The 18,512-nt window shown below is 34.7% G+C and overlaps 1 protein-coding gene and 1 long non-coding RNA gene across 11 annotated transcripts; both read right to left on the bottom strand.

Annotated features, from left to right (window-relative positions):
* Nucleotides 1-248: 248 nt before the first annotated feature.
* On the bottom strand, nt 249-5,261 carry LOC121229648 (uncharacterized). Of its 10 annotated transcripts, none has more exons than XR_005927530.1 (8): nt 4,758-5,237; nt 4,412-4,659; nt 3,982-4,325; nt 3,756-3,883; nt 1,759-1,855; nt 1,508-1,651; nt 941-1,198; nt 249-804 (listed from the first exon to the last, which is right to left on the bottom strand). It is a non-coding gene; the product is annotated as an uncharacterized lncRNA (long non-coding RNA). The 10 variants fall into 10 exon arrangements; XR_005927533.1 differs by having other exon boundaries at nt 249-729; nt 3,756-3,880; nt 4,758-5,236; XR_005927525.1 differs by having other exon boundaries at nt 3,756-3,880; nt 4,758-5,235.
* An 8,605-nt stretch (nt 5,262-13,866) lies between these two features.
* On the bottom strand, nt 13,867-16,794 carry LOC107959620 (cation/H(+) antiporter 15). The gene is made up of 2 exons (XM_041114401.1): nt 16,433-16,794; nt 13,867-16,345 (listed from the first exon to the last, which is right to left on the bottom strand). Exons 1-2 carry the CDS (start codon nt 16,652-16,654, stop codon nt 14,054-14,056), a joined length of 2,514 nt encoding a protein of 837 aa, XP_040970335.1. The 5' UTR covers nt 16,655-16,794; the 3' UTR covers nt 13,867-14,053.
* Nucleotides 16,795-18,512: the final 1,718 nt, after the last annotated feature.

Raw genomic sequence — 18,512 nt, 5'->3', positions numbered from 1 at the left:
TTATTTTCGTACAAATATTAAAAAACCAAAATGTATCCTTTAATTAAATTTAGTGATCATTTTGTATTTTTTTGAAATTGAATGATCAAAATGTAAACACTCTGATAAATAGCTTCAAAATTATATTTTACATCCAACAATTGCATTGCAAGCACACATCACAGTCATCAATTTGTGTTATGTCACTCTAGAAACACTGTGATGGCACTCAGAAAATAACTAATAATTCATATTGGAGACTTCTTAAAAAACTATTCAATATTTCAATTAAATCAATGATTATCTAAAGACATAAGAGTTTTATAAAGACAAAATCTCAAAACGATGTCCTACATTAACAGCAAAAACCGTTTTCGGCCCTCTTACAACATATATATCCCCAGAAATTAGAGAAGAGCTTTACAACATCCAAGCTACAGATATATACAGGGAACAACCCCCTAGAAATGATAAACTATTCATATAGCATTCAAGTGTATGTTGTCTATCTCAAGGAAAGTGAATAAGATGAATTGGTGTTGTAATACCTAATTGGCAAGGTCCAATTCAACAGATACATAATCATATTATGCCATTGATGCCAAGAGAATGCACTCACTGAATTGAACATCAATCTTTATCTGATGTTTATCTTTTCACTCTAATCTGTTCGCCATTAAAGTGGATATAATTTCATTTGCCCATGTATCTTCTAAGAAACAACTTCTGCTTACCTTCTAAGTCGAGTTCCTGAAAGGCACAAACTACTTTCCTGACTGTGGTTTCATCTAGTCTAACACATAATTCCTCCATGTCTACAAATACCTTAAAAAAACACCAATAACTCAGAACCAACATAATTGTGCTTCATTTGATACAAATGCTTACAAATAGAATAGTGGTGTCAAGTAAAAACATCATAATTGGTTTTGCATGGCATTCGGGATGGTGATTGGCATACCTCTATTATCTTAGTTGGCATGCTATGATGATCAAATAAAGAAATCATCTAGAAAACAACCACTTTGAGATAGAACGATTGTGTGCATGTAAAACCATGTTCCACAATGATCCAGCCTCATCCACTCTATCATCAATATCAAATGCAAGGAGAAAGGTGTCATATGTTCCCATCGTAGCTCCTTGGCCTTTGCTCAACATCCACTTTGTCACTTGAGTATCAGAGACTTCATGAAATCTAATTTAACCCAAGAAAATACTAAACATAAACAAGTCGTCAGCCACAGCTTAAATTATAGTATCTTGAACAAATAGATTGAATCAGTAGAAGTACACCAAATAATCATTAAATGAATCGTTCAACGTGAGAAATGTATCTATTCACAAAGAATAGCATTAAGGTTCCTTTAAAGTACTGATTGAGAGTATTCTATAGAATCAAATATGATAATACAATGCTATTTTATTATAATATATATTAATGGAAAATTATTGAACATATAAAGCTTCACTGCATCAATAATGCATTTAAGAAGCTAGAAAACACAAAGCAAGAATACCAACTTACTTGAATAACACGCAACCATTGGCTTCTCTTCTTCAAAATTCGTAAACCTTTTGCAGCTGCAATCAATGGAAACTCAGTCTCCCAAGCTACCCATTTGTCCAAGGCTCTATAAACTGTCTCTTTTCCATTAGGAAGTTGAGAAACCTACTTTTACATATAGAATCAGTGTGGATCTTTATCTTCACGTACTAAATACATACTATAACTAAAAACCATACCCAATATAGAACGGATAAGCAAATTAAACTTACAATTCTAATAAGATTGAGTGCCTTTTGTCTAGAGCCAGTTGAATCTCTTTTCTCCCATAAGTGATGCTCGTTCTTTCCAACCTTATTCACTGGTTTCCTGCACCCTCAAAAATTTAGTAACTTTGGGCTTCTAATTCAGTATTTTGATAAATTGAATTCAATCTTTTAAAGGAGACCCACTTCTCAACAACATTGGAAATGCTCAGTGATTGTTCACCCAGCTTTTGTGAACATTTAACATAGGGAGTTCTACAAATTGAAAACACATGACCTAATGAAAAAGATACTTCGTTTTGAACCTAGAAAAAATTTTAAAAGAATTGGCGTTGAACCTTTAAAACAACCAAATCCAATTTCAATCAAAATGAAACTCATGAATTGAAAAGAAAAAACCAAAAAGAACGCTTCAATAATCAAGAATCAAAATCACTAAAAGGGCACTTGTAAATTCAAGAATCAAGAAGTAAGAAGTGAAAGAACACATCTAAAAAATCAAATGAAAATCCAAATTAACTGAAATTAAACTCAAATAATAATATATATATATGAATCAATTACTGTCAGCAGAGTATAAGAAGAAAGAGATAGTGGAAGCACTGAACAGTATTGGGCCGACAAAAGCCTCTGGACCTGATGGTTTTCCAGCCATTTTTTACCAGAAATTCTGGCATATCATAGGAAAGGAGATCAGTGCTTATTTTTTGGATATTCTTAATAACGGTAAGTCTTTGAACTATCTAAATCAAACAGACTTAGTGTTAATTCCAAAAATGCTCACACGACGAATCCTATTAATTTTACGCCCATTAGTCTTTGTTCGGTGTTTTATAAAATCATTTCAAAAACCATTGCCAACAGACTTCAGAAAGTACTTGATTTCTGTATTGACCCAGCTCAGAGTGCTTTTGTCCCGGGAAGGCTAATAACAGATAATGTCCTTCTAGCCTATGAAATACTACATTCTTTGAGGAGCAAAAGAGGAGGGAAAAAAGGGCTAATGGCTCTCAAGATTGATATGAGCAGGACATATGACAGGGTGGAATGGGGGTTCTTAAAACAAATGATGATCAAAATGGGTTTTGGTGAGGAATGGGTTGACATGATCATGCAGTGTGTTGAAACGGTTTCGTACTCGGTTGTCTTAAATAGAATTCCAGGGACAACTTTTATCCCAAAGAGAGGATTACGACAATGTGACCCTCTTAGTCCTCTATTATTCCTCATTTGCAATGGAGGACTTTCTACTTTACTTAGGCTAGAAGCCGAGGAAGGAAGACTAAAAGGGATTAAAGCAAGTAGACGAGGGCCGTCAATCTCTCATTTGTTATTTGAGGATGACTGCATTCTGTTCGGGGAAGCAATGGAAAGGGGTATTACGACGTTTGAAAGAGTTCTTAAAGAGTATGAGAAATGCTCTGGTCAATGCGTCAATTATGGGAAATCGACTGTGTTTTTTAGTTCAAATACAGCAGAGCCAGTTAGGGCGACTATTTCAAATCAGCTGGGAATTAGAAGATCAAATGATGCTGAAAACTATCTGGGTTTGCCAAATATGATAGGCAGGAAAAAACGAAGGGCTTTTCAACATTTGAAAGATCGTATAAAGACGAAAGTTGATAGCTGGTGTACCCGGTTGCTATCACAAGGAGGAAAAGAGGTGTTCATTAAAGCTGTTTTACAGGCAATCCCAACATATACAATGTCATGCTTCTTACTGCCATTATCAATATGTCATGAAATGGAACAATTAATGGCAAACTTTTGGTGGAGAAAGGGTCAAGGTCGTTGCGGAATTCATTGGTGCCCATGGAGTCAATTATGCGAATTAAAAGATGATGGTGGATTGGGATATCGCAATTTAGCAAAATTTAACTTAGCCCTTCTAGCGAAGTAAGGGTGGAGATTAATTCATAACCCTTTGTCCCTCTTAGCAAAAACTCTAAAGGCTAAGTACTACCCGAATTCTGATTTTTTAAGGTCAGATTTAGGAAACTTACCATCATATACTTGGAAAAGTATATGGGCGGTAAAAGGACTTCTGCTTACAGGACTCAGATGGAGGGTGGGCAATGGGCGCAATATCAGTATTGAAGAAGATGTATGGGTCCCGAATGGGGAAGATCTGCTGATAAAAAAAATTGTTAATCGGCCAAATGTCATAAAGGTTGAAGATCTTATAGATAATAGAAACAGAACATGGAGAGCGAGGCTGATTTTAAATACCTTCTCTGTAGAGGTTGCTCAAAAAATTATGCAGATCCCACTGGCTTTTTCCTCTCATGAAGACTTTTTCAGCTGGGGGGCGAGGCTTTAGGAGAATACACGGTTCGTAGCGGATATAAGTTTCTTTTACAACGACATGAAAATTACAGGCACAATGAGATTAATAGATGCTACAAAAAATTATGGAGAAGTGACCTCCCTTCAAAAATCAACATTATAGCTTGGAGAGCCACCCTCAACTATCTTCCTACTCTAATAAACCTAAGAGCTAAGCGATTAATAAATGAGGCTTCCTGTCAGAGGTGCAAGCAAGGGCTAAAGACCAGGGAGCATGTTTTTCGTGACTGTGCTATCACAAAGGAAACATGGGAAACGTTAGGTTTTGCATGGCCACAAATATTTTTCTTTTAGATTTTACGGAATGGTTTACCTGGACCCTGGTGAACAGCACAACGGAAGCAAGTAGAACTTTCATCTGCGTTTTATGGGCTATATGGTCGGCTAGGAACAAATGGATGTGCGAAGGCCACAGGAGATCTGGAGTAGAAACAACAAACTTCATACGAAAATACATGCAGGAAATAAAAAAAAACATAGAGAAAAAAGACCTTGCCTTGAGTCTTGAATCTGAGATATGGTGGCCTCCGAAAGAGGGTTTTTACAAAATAAATTTCGATGCTACAGTTGACAACAGACAGAATAGATCATGTTCAGGTATAATAGCCAGAAATTCAAATGGCGAAGTTATAGGATCTAGATTTAAAGTTCATACTAACATTTTTTCTAGTTTTGCGGCTGAAGCCATCGCACGCCTTCAGGCAGTCCAAGTGGGTCATGAACTGGGCTTAAAGCAGGTGATTATTGAGGGGGACTCCTTAACAGTAATAAAGAAAGTTCAAAACCCAAAAAGAGACAGATCGGAAATAGGACCTTTTATTTTCGATATAAAAAATCAGAAAGCAGGTTTTCATGAGTGTCAGTTTCAACACATAAACAGATCACCGAACATAACAGCGCATAATCTGGCATCAGAAGGTCTTAAAATGGGAAAAAAAATACATACCTTGCTCCTGGGTACGATGGTAATGATATTACGGAAGCGGAAATAGATCGGGGATGGAGATGAGTCACCTGGAAATGGAAACCCGATAAAAATACAGAAATGAAGTCGGGAAAGAAGCAGAATGAAAGCAGAGAATGGGCGGAAACGAGAAAGAAAGAAGGAAAGAATAATAGAAGTAGATCAAAAGGTGTAGAGTAAAATCTTTCCTTGGAAATCTGAAATGTCTTTTGTAGGCTATTTTACTAAAATAATCCAAAATATTTTGATATTTACAAAAATGACCCAAGTTCAAAAATAATCACAAAAATAGCCTGAAATGATCTGTAAAATTGGATTTTGGCCTGTCAATGGCCGGCACCAACTCGTATTTTGTACCCATGATTGCTAAATAATTGTGTCAGGCTTTAAAAAATTAATTTTTTTAGTTCTGGCTTGTCAATGGCCGGCACCAGGGTATTTTTTTATTAAAATCGTATCATATTGGTATACAAAATACGAGTTTTAAAAAAAAAATTTTGGGTGCTGGTCTGCAATGGCCGGCACCCAGTATAACAAAAAAAAATTTTGCTCTCTAAAAATACGAGTTTTAAAAAAAAAAATTTGGGTGCTGGCCTGTCAATGGCCGGCACCCAGTACAACAAAAAAAAATTCGAATTTTTTTTCAAAATTTTTTTTTGCTCTCTAAAAATACGAGTTTTAAAAAAAAATTTGGTGCTGGCTTGTCAATGGCCGGCACCCAGTACAACAAAAAAAATCGAATTTTTTTTTCAAATTTTTTTTGCTCTTTAAAAATACGAATTTTAAAAAAAAAAATTTGGGTGGTGGCCTGTCAATGCCGACACCCAGTACAACAAAAAAAATTTGAATTTTTTTTCAAAATTTTTTTTTTGCTCTCTAAAAATACGAGTTTAAAAAAAAATTTGAGTGCTGCCCTGTCATTGGCCGGCACCAAACCTTATATATAGTGGGTGGTTTGGTTCTAATAGTGTAAATGGAATTAGAAAAAAACATTGAGAGAGCAATCAAAATGAGAGTGTTTTATAGGATATTATCAAATGAGTTTTTTTGTAGTGGATTGTAGGTAGGAGTTTTTCGTAGTGTACAACCGAATTTCGAGGTTGAATTATATACTGTCATTTCCACCCTAAAGGTTATGCCATTAAGGGTTGGATAATTATTGTATCGGCCTAATTTTTAGTGGTGTCGGAAATGGTGATTTGAGATCACTAAATTTGACAAATAAGATTGAACAAGATAGTAATTTAATATTTATGAGTCAAGTAAGAATTTAGAAGAATTTGTGAAATGGTGAAATTAGTGAATTAAAAGAATTTATTAGGTCAAACGGGTCAAAAATGAGGTATCGAGACCTCAAAGTTGAAAATCGAGCTATAAATATTTTTATAAATATTTATGGAGTGCCATTGAGTTAGTATTAAAGTTTCGTTAGAAAATTTTAACGTTTGGATGGCTAATTAATTAAAAATGACTAAATTGAAAATAGCGCAAAATTTGTTAAATTGTGAGTAAATAGCTTAAGTATTTAAAAATATGGATTTAAAGAGCAATTAGACCCAAAGGTTAATGGCTGGACGGTTTGGTATGAAATAAGCAAGAAAACAATGTGAACAAGGGGTAAAATTGGAAATAGCATAAAAGTTAATAGTTAAATAATGATGTAATTGAAAAATCTAGACATTTCTTCATATTTTCTCAGCCAAAACGCCATAGAAGGTCTGGAGAAAGTTGGTTTTTCATATTTTTACATCATGTGAGTTTAATTCTTACTTTTCTTGATAATTTTTATGTTTTTATGACTTTTACAATTAGGTCCACTTGTAGAATTCATTAGTTTTTGATTTTATGGGTGAAATTGGAAGTTACCCTGGATGGATAAGGGAATTTTATGATGAATTATTATAAAATTTAAGTTCTAATTTCATATTAAGGTGGTTTTATTAAGTGATTTTGATAGGAAATTATATTTAGGACCTAATTGTGAAAAAGTTGTGAATTGAAGGTTTCTGTTGAAATTAAGAATATAAAAGGTTTTAAAATAGTTTATAATGATAAAATAAAGTGTTAATTGAGAAAAATTAGTTCAATTTTGGGGTAAAAGTGCAATTTCGAAATTTGAACAGCATAAATTGTGAAGTGAAATAGAATTGAAATGGATGCTAATGAAGGAATAATTTTATAATTATAGATCAAGAAAATGAACTGAATCGTGGAAAGGAGAAAATTCAAGAATAGTCCCTGAATTTCTACGACTTTTGCAAATTAGTCCAGGTAAGTTCATATGGCAAAGTTTAATGTTTTGATATGAAAATCTTATGATTGTTAAAGTATTTTATTGTTGATGAATACTATCAATTTGCATTAACTAATGAATAATGTGTAACTAAAAGTACAAATTAGTAGGAACAATGGATTTGAGTGCTTCTATTCTGTGACCCTGATGAATTGACGAAAAATATGTGGTAAGTGTGCCCGTTTAAGACCATAGTTGGGCTATGGCATCAGTGCAATGTGATAATGTGACTCCGTATAAGACCATAGCTGGGCTATGGCATCGGTATAATGTGATAATATGATTCCGTATAAGACCATGCCTGGGATATGGCTTCGGTATGATATGTGAACCGTGTAAGACCATGGCAAGGCTATGGCTTCAGTGTGTGATGCGTAACAATGTGAAAGTCCATAGTTTACTATGGCAATGTGATAATGAAGCACTCAATTCCCTTATTGTTCCCTAATTTGACAATGAAGTAAATGAGAAATGGGCCTAAGGGAGTTAAATTGTGAGTAGCCATATGGAAATTATTCCAATGAGTTATTAATGAAATTGTGATTTGGATGATGAAATAGTTAAACTAATAGATATATGATTGTGTACGATATTTGATATGATTTGTGTTTATATGCCTATGAGCTTACTAAGCTTCAATAAGCTTACTTGTGTGTGTTTAATATTTTTATGTAGATTAACTTGAAGTGAAGTGGGTAGATCGGATCAACACAACAGGGCACACTATTCAGATCAATTCTGGTAGTTTTTGTTTTATGTTTAAAGATTTATATGGCATGTATAGAGTTTGAATGAATTGAAGTAAAGATGTTATGAACTAGTTAACAATATTTGTACTAAAACAGTTTTGGTAAGTAGCAGTAGTTTGACTTTGAAAATTCACCATAAATTGTGGAAATTGAGTTAAGGGCTGGGAAAAAATGAGATTAAAGCCTAATGAGTCTAGTTTCATATAGAGGAAACGGTGCATGCAATTGGATTTTATGTTATGAGATATTTAAATTGTTGTGAGACAGAGTCTGAATGACTTCGAGTTCCCTTGTTCTAATTTGTAAAAATCATTAAAAATTACACAAAAATAATTATGAGTCATACTGTATATTTATGGATTCCTCGTTGGGTCTATTTTTAAGAGAAACAAACGGCATGATCATTCGAATTCTGTACAGAGAGAAATTTGGTTCGTAGTGCACAGGGGTCAAAGTAGCCAAACCCTGAAATAGGGGAGAATTTAACTAATAAACTGTACTAATTGGACCAACCAAAAATTATATAAAAAAATTGGTAAGTAGATATATGAGTCTAAATTCGGGAAAAATTTACGGATTTGGATTTCGAGTTTTATAACTCGAGATATGATTTTTTTAGCAACTATGACGCAGTTGGACAGCTTGTCTGAAAAGTATGATATAAATTATCTGAATTTGATTAAGTGCTCGACTCCGGCGACGGTCTCGGGTAAGGGGCGTTACAATTATTTTCGTCATAGATTGTTAATCAAGTTATTCAACGCAGATGGACATTATCTATGGTTCAATGGTGTTTATTCCGCAATTAAGTTGTGGTTTGAACCGGTTGGCAGAGTCTCCATGCAAAGGTTTCTTTTTAATTTTACTGACTGTTTCAGATATTCAATTATCTTATACTGATGCAACGTAGACTTGATTCAAGCAGAAGACGATTAATTGTGAAAAAACTAATATAAATTTTTTTTTTATTTCTTAAGAATTTTTTATTTTTTTATATCTTTAAATTTAATATAGTTGTTTAGGATTTAAGGTTTAATTTTTATATTTTCATGTATTAATTTCTTAGAATGTTTTGTAATATATAAATTTTGAATTTCAAATTATCGTGTATTAATTTTACCTATCTGTTTGTAGTCTGTTGAGTGTTTAAATTTAATGTAGTGCATATTATTTTTGTTTGGATTTATATTTTTTTGTATTAATATTGTAGAATTATTGTATTTTATTGTGCATGTAAATTAAAATTGTCGTGTACTATTACATATTCGAATTTTTTTAAAATATTTCAAAGTCATTTATTTAAACAAATAACTATTTTAGAGATATAAAATTAATATTAAAAAACAGAATAATTTCATTATAAAAGAAATATTTACAGAATAATTTTAAAATAAAGTAAAAATTAACAGAAAAAATTTAAAATTGTTGCGATCCCGGTGACATCCCCGGTGCCTACGTGTAACGGTCGAGATGCCTCCGTCGGCGATGTCGTGCACCTCGCTCAGGCTTTTGGTAATTGCTCGGTCCAGACTCCGGTGTCCCGTCTGGTGTACTTAAAAAAGTAGAATAATCATATACACCATAATCGGGAGTAACTGGGTTTTGCGTGATCGGAGGTGCCGATGGAAAAATATCCTCGATGGTGGGTGTACGTGCTTCGGGATGGAGCTCCGGGAGTTCCGGGTGGTATGAGGACGATCCAGATCGTGTCGAATGTTGAGGCTCCATGTCGTCACCAAAAATATTCTCGAACAGTGGAGGAATATCTCGCAGTGGATCCGGATCCAGGGGGTGCGATGATGAGCCGGATGCTTCATATTCTGACTCGAGATCGGGGTTCGAGGTAGCATCGGACTCGACGTCACCGAATGGCAGAACTCGATTACTGCGCGGTTGTGCGTTCATTGGTTGCCATCGAGAAGATTCCGGTTGCACGTCTTTTTGGATCAACATGTATTGACCTTGGAATATAAAGGGTTTTCCGTATGCCATATACCATGCTGCGTACTCGGGCGTAGAAGAAAACCCTCCCTCTAAGGCATACAAGAGAGGGCGCCTCGAATGTCGCATATTCCATAGAAAAATATATGGTTCATGTTTTTTATCCCAATTTAAAGCGTCTCGACCCGAACCCTTTTTGTCCATTCCGTGAACTTCTTTAATGTTGACGGGAGGATTCGGGATAGGTTGTGCGCAACCAAACTGCCTCAAAACCTGACTTCCATCGTGCCACTCCACCATATGGAAATTAATCAACGGCACATTTGACACGAACAACTGTTGCTGCTCGGTAACCCATGATGGTATGAGTGCTGCGATATGTTCCTCATTATATGGCATCCATATGAACTGCATAATATAAAGAACACGTTATATTTAAATTTTTTTTCTTGCGCAATTATTGTATTTAAAAAAGAGAAATTCGATTTCGTCTTTTACAGCATCCCCTGAATGAGTCTCCATCATCATACGGTACATAGGTACCGTGAAAGATCGGCCGATTCCTGGTACAGTTGCCCATCTAAAAAAAAAGAAAAAAATATCGTATTATTTCCAATATGAAAAAAATAAGTATACTAGAGTATACAATTAAAAAATAGATGGCAAAATTGAACTATATATGTACCTATTAACGAGTGGCCAGACATACGGTTGGTGGCTCACTGATGCTAGAAATAGCATTCGATATAATGCCCAAGACTACAGTAGAAGGCAGAACCGCCCATTGTTTTTGTAGATGACTTTGTTGCTCGACAAAGTTCGCGGTATAAGCATGCCAACACTGCAGACGAGGACACAGGTTTGGGAAGTTATACGAACATCCGCCGGTGTTTGGATTTTCGACAGTGCATTGACCATCAAAAGTCGACTGATCTTCCCAGGAGACGTTAAGATCAAAATCAATTCCAGAGCACTGGCTTGCTGGAATTACAACTTGAATCGGATCTGGTTCAATTAACTCCGCGAACAACTCAATCGGGTTGGGATTTTCTATCTCAGGGGGGCAATAAATTGCTATCATTGTCCCTAGATCATCATCATCTTCAAGCTCCATTTCTGAGAATTTTAGCAGATCAGTTGAAACCGGAAATTTGTAAAATAGTTTTAACATTTGCTTTCCGCAACGGCTTGCTATCTTTGTACTGATTTTCTGTTTTAAATCCGACAATGAAACACGTTTGTTGAATCTCATTCCTATTTTTTTCCGACTTCAAAATACACAGCCTTCCTCAGTTGTATTTATCATTTCTCCATCAAAATGAACATAAACAAACAAAATTTAAAAATTCATCTTAAAAAAATTTTGCTTTCTTCTTAACAAAGAAAAAACTAAAATTTTTAAAGAAAACAAAAACTCAAATTAAAGATAAAATACGTATATATATATAGATTTCATAAATTTGGTGCCGGCCATTGACAGGCCAGCACCCAAATTTTTTTTTAAACTCGTATTTTTAGAGAGCAAAAAAAAAAAATTTTGAAAAAAAATTTGAATTTTTTTTTGTTGTACTGGGTGCCGGCCATTGACAAGCCAGCACCCAAAATTTTTTTTAAAACTCGTATTTTTAGAGAGCAAAAAAAAAATTTTGAAAAAAATTTCGAAATTTTTTTTGTTGTACTGGGTGCCGGCCATTGACAGGCCAGCACCCAATTTTTTTTTTTAAAACTCGTATTTTGTATACCAATATGATACGATTTAAAAAAAATACGCTGGTGCCGGCCATTGATTGGCCAGAACTAAAAAAATTAATTTTTTAAAGCCTGACACAATTATTTGGCAATCATGGGTACAAAATACGAGTTGGTGCCGGCCATTGACAGGCCAAAACCTAATTTTACTGTTCATTTCAGGTTATTTTTGTGATTGTTTTTGAACCTGGGTTATTTTTATAAATATTAAAATTTTTTGGATTATTTTAGTAAAATAGCCTCTTTTGTACAAGCAATGGTAGATAAAACGACAGGACGACTACAGATTTTTTGATTGGGCAAACAATGAGGATTTTCTTTTCTAGAGTGTTCTTTTCTGTTTATTTCAATTTGGGCCACTAAATTGTAGGGCCGTTTTTTATGTTTTATTTTTTACTTGGACTTATGTGTTTTTGTTTTTGAATATGGTTTTAAATAAAAGCCCAATCGGAGCAATAATTTCAAAAAAAAAAAAATAGTTGAAAACAAGAGCTAACTATTAGCTATAGATACTGCCACGATGACAGCAGCCGAAGAAGTCTCACCCTTCTCGGCTTTCACATCATCGTTGATTCATTCGACATCAATTTCTCTTTATTTTCCACTATGTGCAAATTTAGGAGTGAAAAAAATCCAATTCGATTCAAAAAAACTCGATAAAAAATTCAAATTTTGATTTAAATAGTTCAAGTTATTTGAGTTAATCAAGTTATTCAAAAATCTGAATAAGAAAAGGTAAAACTACGCTATTTTGATAAATGTTTAACTTTTCTAAAGTTAAAAGTCAAAACTTTTTAGTTAAAAGGTAAAACTAAATCGTTTTGATAAATGATTAACTTTTTTAAAGCTGAAAGGAAAAACCATTATATTATTTATGTAGTTAAATAATCTTATACTTTATCTACTAGTTAAATAATCGGTCCATGTAAACACAACATTGAGTATAAATAATAGGATTCATTAACTTGACTTAACTTGACTCGAAATTTTTTTGCTCGATTTGGTTTGATTCAAAAAAAATTCAAATTGAGTTTGGTTGCAAAAATAGAATTCTTCAACTCGATTAACTCGAAATTTTTTGACCCAATTCGACTCGACTCGATCGAATACTCACTCCTATGCAAATCTGCCACACGCAAAACCTAAAAACAGAGTCTTCTGATGCATTTTATGCAAAACCCAAGAAAATCTCTTGCTATTGTTATCGGAATGATGAGCGAAGGTGGAAGGAGATTTTCGTCTTAAAAAAAAAGGAATTATTACGAGAAGTATTGAATAGGCAATTCAGAACCCGACCCTTTAAATGGATATGCAATGTTTACACATAATAAGGCCCACACGGAGTAACGATTCGACAGTCAAATTTCAACCAAACAAATGTATCATTGTAGTGCATAGAATAGCATTCCATGCCGTCGAACCAATCATGTTGTCTTTTATGTGTTTTTAAGGATTATGTAGGCATGAATTATTTTTTCAGCAGCAACTGAAAGGAAACAAAAAGCATTAAAATTACTTGGTAAATCGAAAATACCGTTCTAACCAATTAAATCAATGTCGGTTTTGTTTTATCGATTTTGATAAAGAAATTTGGTTGGTTTAATTTTTTTCAAATGAATATCAGTTAAGTAGGTTTAAAAAAATCGATGGAAACAATTATTTAAACCAGTTGTGCTTTTTAATTAGCTCATATGGAGGTTTGAATTTTTTTTTTTAATTGTCCAAGTTTGATTCAACTTGATTCGTTTAAAAAGCCTATATTACTATTTAAAAATAATACTAATAAATTATTATTTTAATATCAGTTTAGTAATATAATTAACAATAAAAAGTATTTCATCAATTCAAAAGTTTTTGTCAACTTATGTTTTTTATGTATACTAGTTCTCATTTTATGTATATTGCAAATAATTTTACTTGTTTATTTTTTAAATTTATTAAATAATATATTTTATAATTTTTTAAAATTTATATTATGAGAATTGATTTAATTTATAAAAACGCGTATGCAAATTGTGAACCGTATATTCTGTTTCTATGTACATTTCGCTAAAATGAAAAGCAACCTCTAACTAGAATTCTATGTAACAGTGGAAAGAAAGTGAAAAGAAACTTGGTTAAGAAGACAAAGAAATCATGGAGGTAACTGTGATTTGTATCTCATGTTTTGGTTTGAATGTGTTCTTAATTATAGTCAGATAGATCAGTATCCTATATATGTTACAATACCACCACTAATGTTGTCTAATTTTGTACAAGTTAGAAAACAGGCGTTGCAGTTCCACTTGCTTGTGGTGTCCACCGGTTGGCAGGCTTGTCATCTGGTTGACCAGGTGGGCTATCTGGTATTGCTGCGGTTTCATGGGGCATTAACCCAACATACTGTTGGATCACCAACACAGACACCGTCGATGCAAAATCCGATGACGCTAGAATATCACCAATTGCACCGAGCTCCGGACACTCGCTCCAGTCAGTAAGTCCGGTCGTGACCGGTGATGACATTCCTTGTCCTCTCCCGACGATGAACAAGTCGTGCCCGCTGTCTAATGACCGAATGACAGCCACTGTTTCCTCCCCATTATTCACAACTTGCTCTGCATATACAACTAACTCGTTCTCCGCACTCTTCGTCCTGAACTCGTTTAAGTATTCTTCGTCAAACCGTTTTTCTTGAACACCGTCTGTTTCTGCTGTTAGAATCCTTGGATCATCTTGATCGTGGATATGAGGTGGCAACTCTGTTGTAGAGGCGAGAGACTCGTCGCTCGCGACAAACCGCAGCACGGTGAGGCTAGTTCCTGTATTTTCACACATCCTCCATCCGTATGCAAGTGCTTCTCTATCATCTGGACCCCCAAAGAACAGCACAGCTACATGGTGTGCCACTTCGTTTGCTGCCAAGCGTGTTGAACCACTTAGGCCTCTGTCAACTAGAATTCCCACCGAGCAAGGCGCATTTGCAAGTAAATTTTGGTTAACTGTTCGGAAGGCCGGGTTCGTTGCTTCCATTCCTCCATCTACTGTTTGTTGTTTGTGGAAAGGGATGATTATGAGGGCAACACGTTTGTCTTCGGCTAACCCACAAATATCTTCGTGCATGGAGAAGTAAGGGGAAATGGCTGTGAGGGGCTGAATGGAGACGAAACTCGAATTTTGCTCGAAGTTTTCGAAAGCATGGATTATGTGGTCTGATTGAGCTTGTGTTCGGTTTAAAGCCGGTCGACCGGATCCACGGGTGTTATGGACAATAAGCATTGCAGATGCACGACCAGTGAGTTCAACGAGATGGAGCACGTACACACATATTGGAGACTTCTTGGTGGGATTGGAGGCTTCAAGTAAGTTGATTATTGTTGGGACATTACGAGGGCCGTGGACACACACCAGCACTCGTAGCTCACCGTCTGGTTTTGATCTTTGAATCGTTCTACGTTTGTATGGTACGAACCTCCTTGCCGGCTTGTAAATGGTTGCTACAATGGGCGAAATGATCCCAGTCATAACCACCGCTATGATGACCATGATTGCAAACGACTCATCATCTAAGACCTGTTGATCTTTGCCCACATTGAGAACAATCATTTCAATGAGGCCCTTGGTGTTCATGAGTAACCCAAGTGTAAACCCTTCACTAAGTGGCATATGGTAAAAGGTTGTCACAAGAACAGTTCCAGCTATCTTTCCAGCACAAGAAAGGACGATTACAACAGCCAAGATCCCCCATGTTTGACCTTCTCTGATCGAAGCTACATCTGTCTTGAGCCCGCTAATGGCGAAGAAGAGAGGCAGCAAAAGCCCTGAAACAAAGTCCTCAAGCTTTTCTATTAGAGTAACCCCAAGTGGTCCATTGGGAATGATGAGACCAAACACAAAGGCACCAAACACAGAATGTGTCCCAATGGCATCTGTAATGAAGCCTGAGATCATAACCCCTGTTAGGATAAGACATATGTAAAACTCGTTGAATGATTCTCCTTCAGGTGTTCTTCGAATCATCCATGAAATGGCTGGCCTAACAACGAGAATACAAATGACAACGAAAGTAGCACTGGAAAGAACAACCCAAAGGGAAGCTAAGGAAGTAGAATCATTCTCTGCCAAGGCAATGGCTAAAGCTAAAAGAATCCATGCACACATGTCATTGATAAGAGCAGAAGACATGGCCAACTTGCCGATTTCTGAATTAATAAGTTTCAGCTCCGCAAGGATACGAGCAAGCACTGGAAATGCTGTGACTGAGAGAGCAACTCCAAGGAAAAGAATGTAGGTGGCATGAGCAAGGGGTTCGGCTTCGTTACCGTGGAGAATGAAAGAGAAACAGATGCCGATTACAAAGGGCAGAATCATGCCAGAAATGGCAATGGCGAGAGCTTTCTTTCCCGTTCGACGAATCACCGAAAGGTCCATCTCTACACCAACAAGGAAGAGGAAGTAAAGAAGGCCGATATTCGCCATTGTTTCAAGCACCATCACACTCCTCAAAGGAAACAATGTGTTGGCAAAGTTTACGCTCCGTCCTAACACAGATGGACCTAATAATACTCCTCCCTGTACAAAACCAGCTATTAAAAAAAAAAAGAGATACATAAAAACAACGAGAGCTTGATTGTTGATTATACGAGTAATTTAACTTACGAGAATCTCAGAAACAACTCGAGGTTGGCGTAGGGGTTTGAGGATGAAAACGAGCAGGCGAGTGGTGACAACCACCAGGGTCAACTGCAAAATGAAGAGAGGAAGCGAATAATCCAAAGGGTTATCACCTTGCCATACACCATTTGTAGTGATCATGGTGGGTGAATAGCAAACCACCGTATCATCTGATTTGTTGGCCACCGTATATTCCGCCTTTTCCATTGTTTTTTATTAAAACACCGTCTCCTCCAATATATTATATAACCAAATCCACCACCACCGCCACCTCTTTGACTCTTAACTTTTTGTGACTGTAAATTTACATGCAACGTTCATTTTTATCACCAGCACCATGGACTTTGACGATATTCATGACGAAACTTTTTCTTGTTATAACAAATTAAGCCAAAAAAAAAAAACACGACCCCTTATCATAAAATCATCATAATTTTTGTAAAAATTTGTTGTTTGTTTTGTTTGTCTTGTTTGCTAATTGCAAAGGCGGAAGAAGGTTGGAGAAGAAGAGGGAAAGTAGGAGGGTTCTGATGGTTGCCCGTACCATTTGGTAAAATCTCTAATCTTTTACGGTCCACAAGTCACATTCGATGTAAAATCAGTTAAAACTTTATTCTCAACCATATTATATCAAAATTGGTACAATTAGTTTCCGATTATACATGTTTAAAACATGGGACAATGCATTGAAAAGAGACTTCTGTTGAGGAGTTAAACTTTTCCATAATTCCTCCTATCCCTAAAACTAACCAGCAATACTAACAATTAAACAACGATTAATTATACAAAATACTAACTCATACACTTATACTAATAATTGAATAATGATTAATTAACGAAATATTAATTTATATACTGTTGGCACCATTTTTTGGATGAAAACGGGGTTAACTTGGGTTTTGGAAAATGAAAACAAAAATGGGACTCGCCACCAATCCTTTTTTATGAGGTGTGATTGGATTACCTCGAAAAACGGTTGTTTTTAATAAATGATTTGATTTTATTAAAACAACGGTTTTGGTCCACAAAACTTAAAAAAACGGGTTCGGGAGTCGGTTGCGTACGAGGAAGGATTAGCACCCTCGTAACGCCCAAAATTGGTACCTAGTTGACTACTTAATGTCTTAATGTCGAAAACTTTGAAGAACTTTAAAAATACGATCCTTATATTAAAATGAAAATTTTTGGGAAAAGTAGCATATTTCACGTTAATCGAGAAAGAGAATCATATCCAGTAAGTTAGGATACAATGTCTCAAATTCCCAACACGCAAATGAAAAATGCTTATTTAAAAGATATTTTAGCCATCTCGGATTTAAAAATGATGTCACGACCCGTAAGTTAGGACGCAATTTTTTAATCCCGAGATCATTTAAAATTTGAGTTTAAAAAGATTCGTCATTTAGATTTATCGTGAAAATCGAAACCCAGTAAGTTAAGATACGATCCTCTCGAATCTAAAGACGAAATATTATTTATTCAAAACAAATTATGTTATGTCGAGTAAAATAAAACACTAAAATCGTAGTAAAATGTGAAAGCAATTTGCATTGTTGTTATTCATGGCAAAATCATAATGAATACAAAAGTATAAAATGATATGAGCAATAGCAACGATAATAAATAAACGTTAGTCCTACAATCATATAAAATAACAATGTATATAAACAAATAAATCAAAACTTTCATTCAAAATGATAATAAAATGAAATAAATAGTGAACACAAATAAAACGTAAAGGAATATATATATGTATAGAAATGTAAATTAAAATATGTGTGTATACGTAAGTTACAAAATATATGAAATATATATAAAGTATGTTTTAAAATATAAAGAAAAAATAAATATGTATGAAGTGTATGTAAGTATATAAATATGTATATATAATAAAGGTGTATGAAAATATATTTTATATACATGTATTTATAAAAAATGCATATAGATATACATAGATGGTTTTAAGCTATGAAGTATGAAAAATATGTACATGTATGAATTATAAAATATATAAAATATGTACATATATATATGTAAAAATATGTATTTATATATTTATAAAGGT

The sequence above is a fragment of the Gossypium hirsutum genome, chromosome A05 (assembly GCF_007990345.1).
Source record: "Gossypium hirsutum isolate 1008001.06 chromosome A05, Gossypium_hirsutum_v2.1, whole genome shotgun sequence".
Lineage (NCBI taxonomy): Eukaryota > Viridiplantae > Streptophyta > Magnoliopsida > Malvales > Malvaceae > Gossypium > Gossypium hirsutum.
This window is presented reverse-complemented; position numbering and strand designations above follow the sequence as displayed.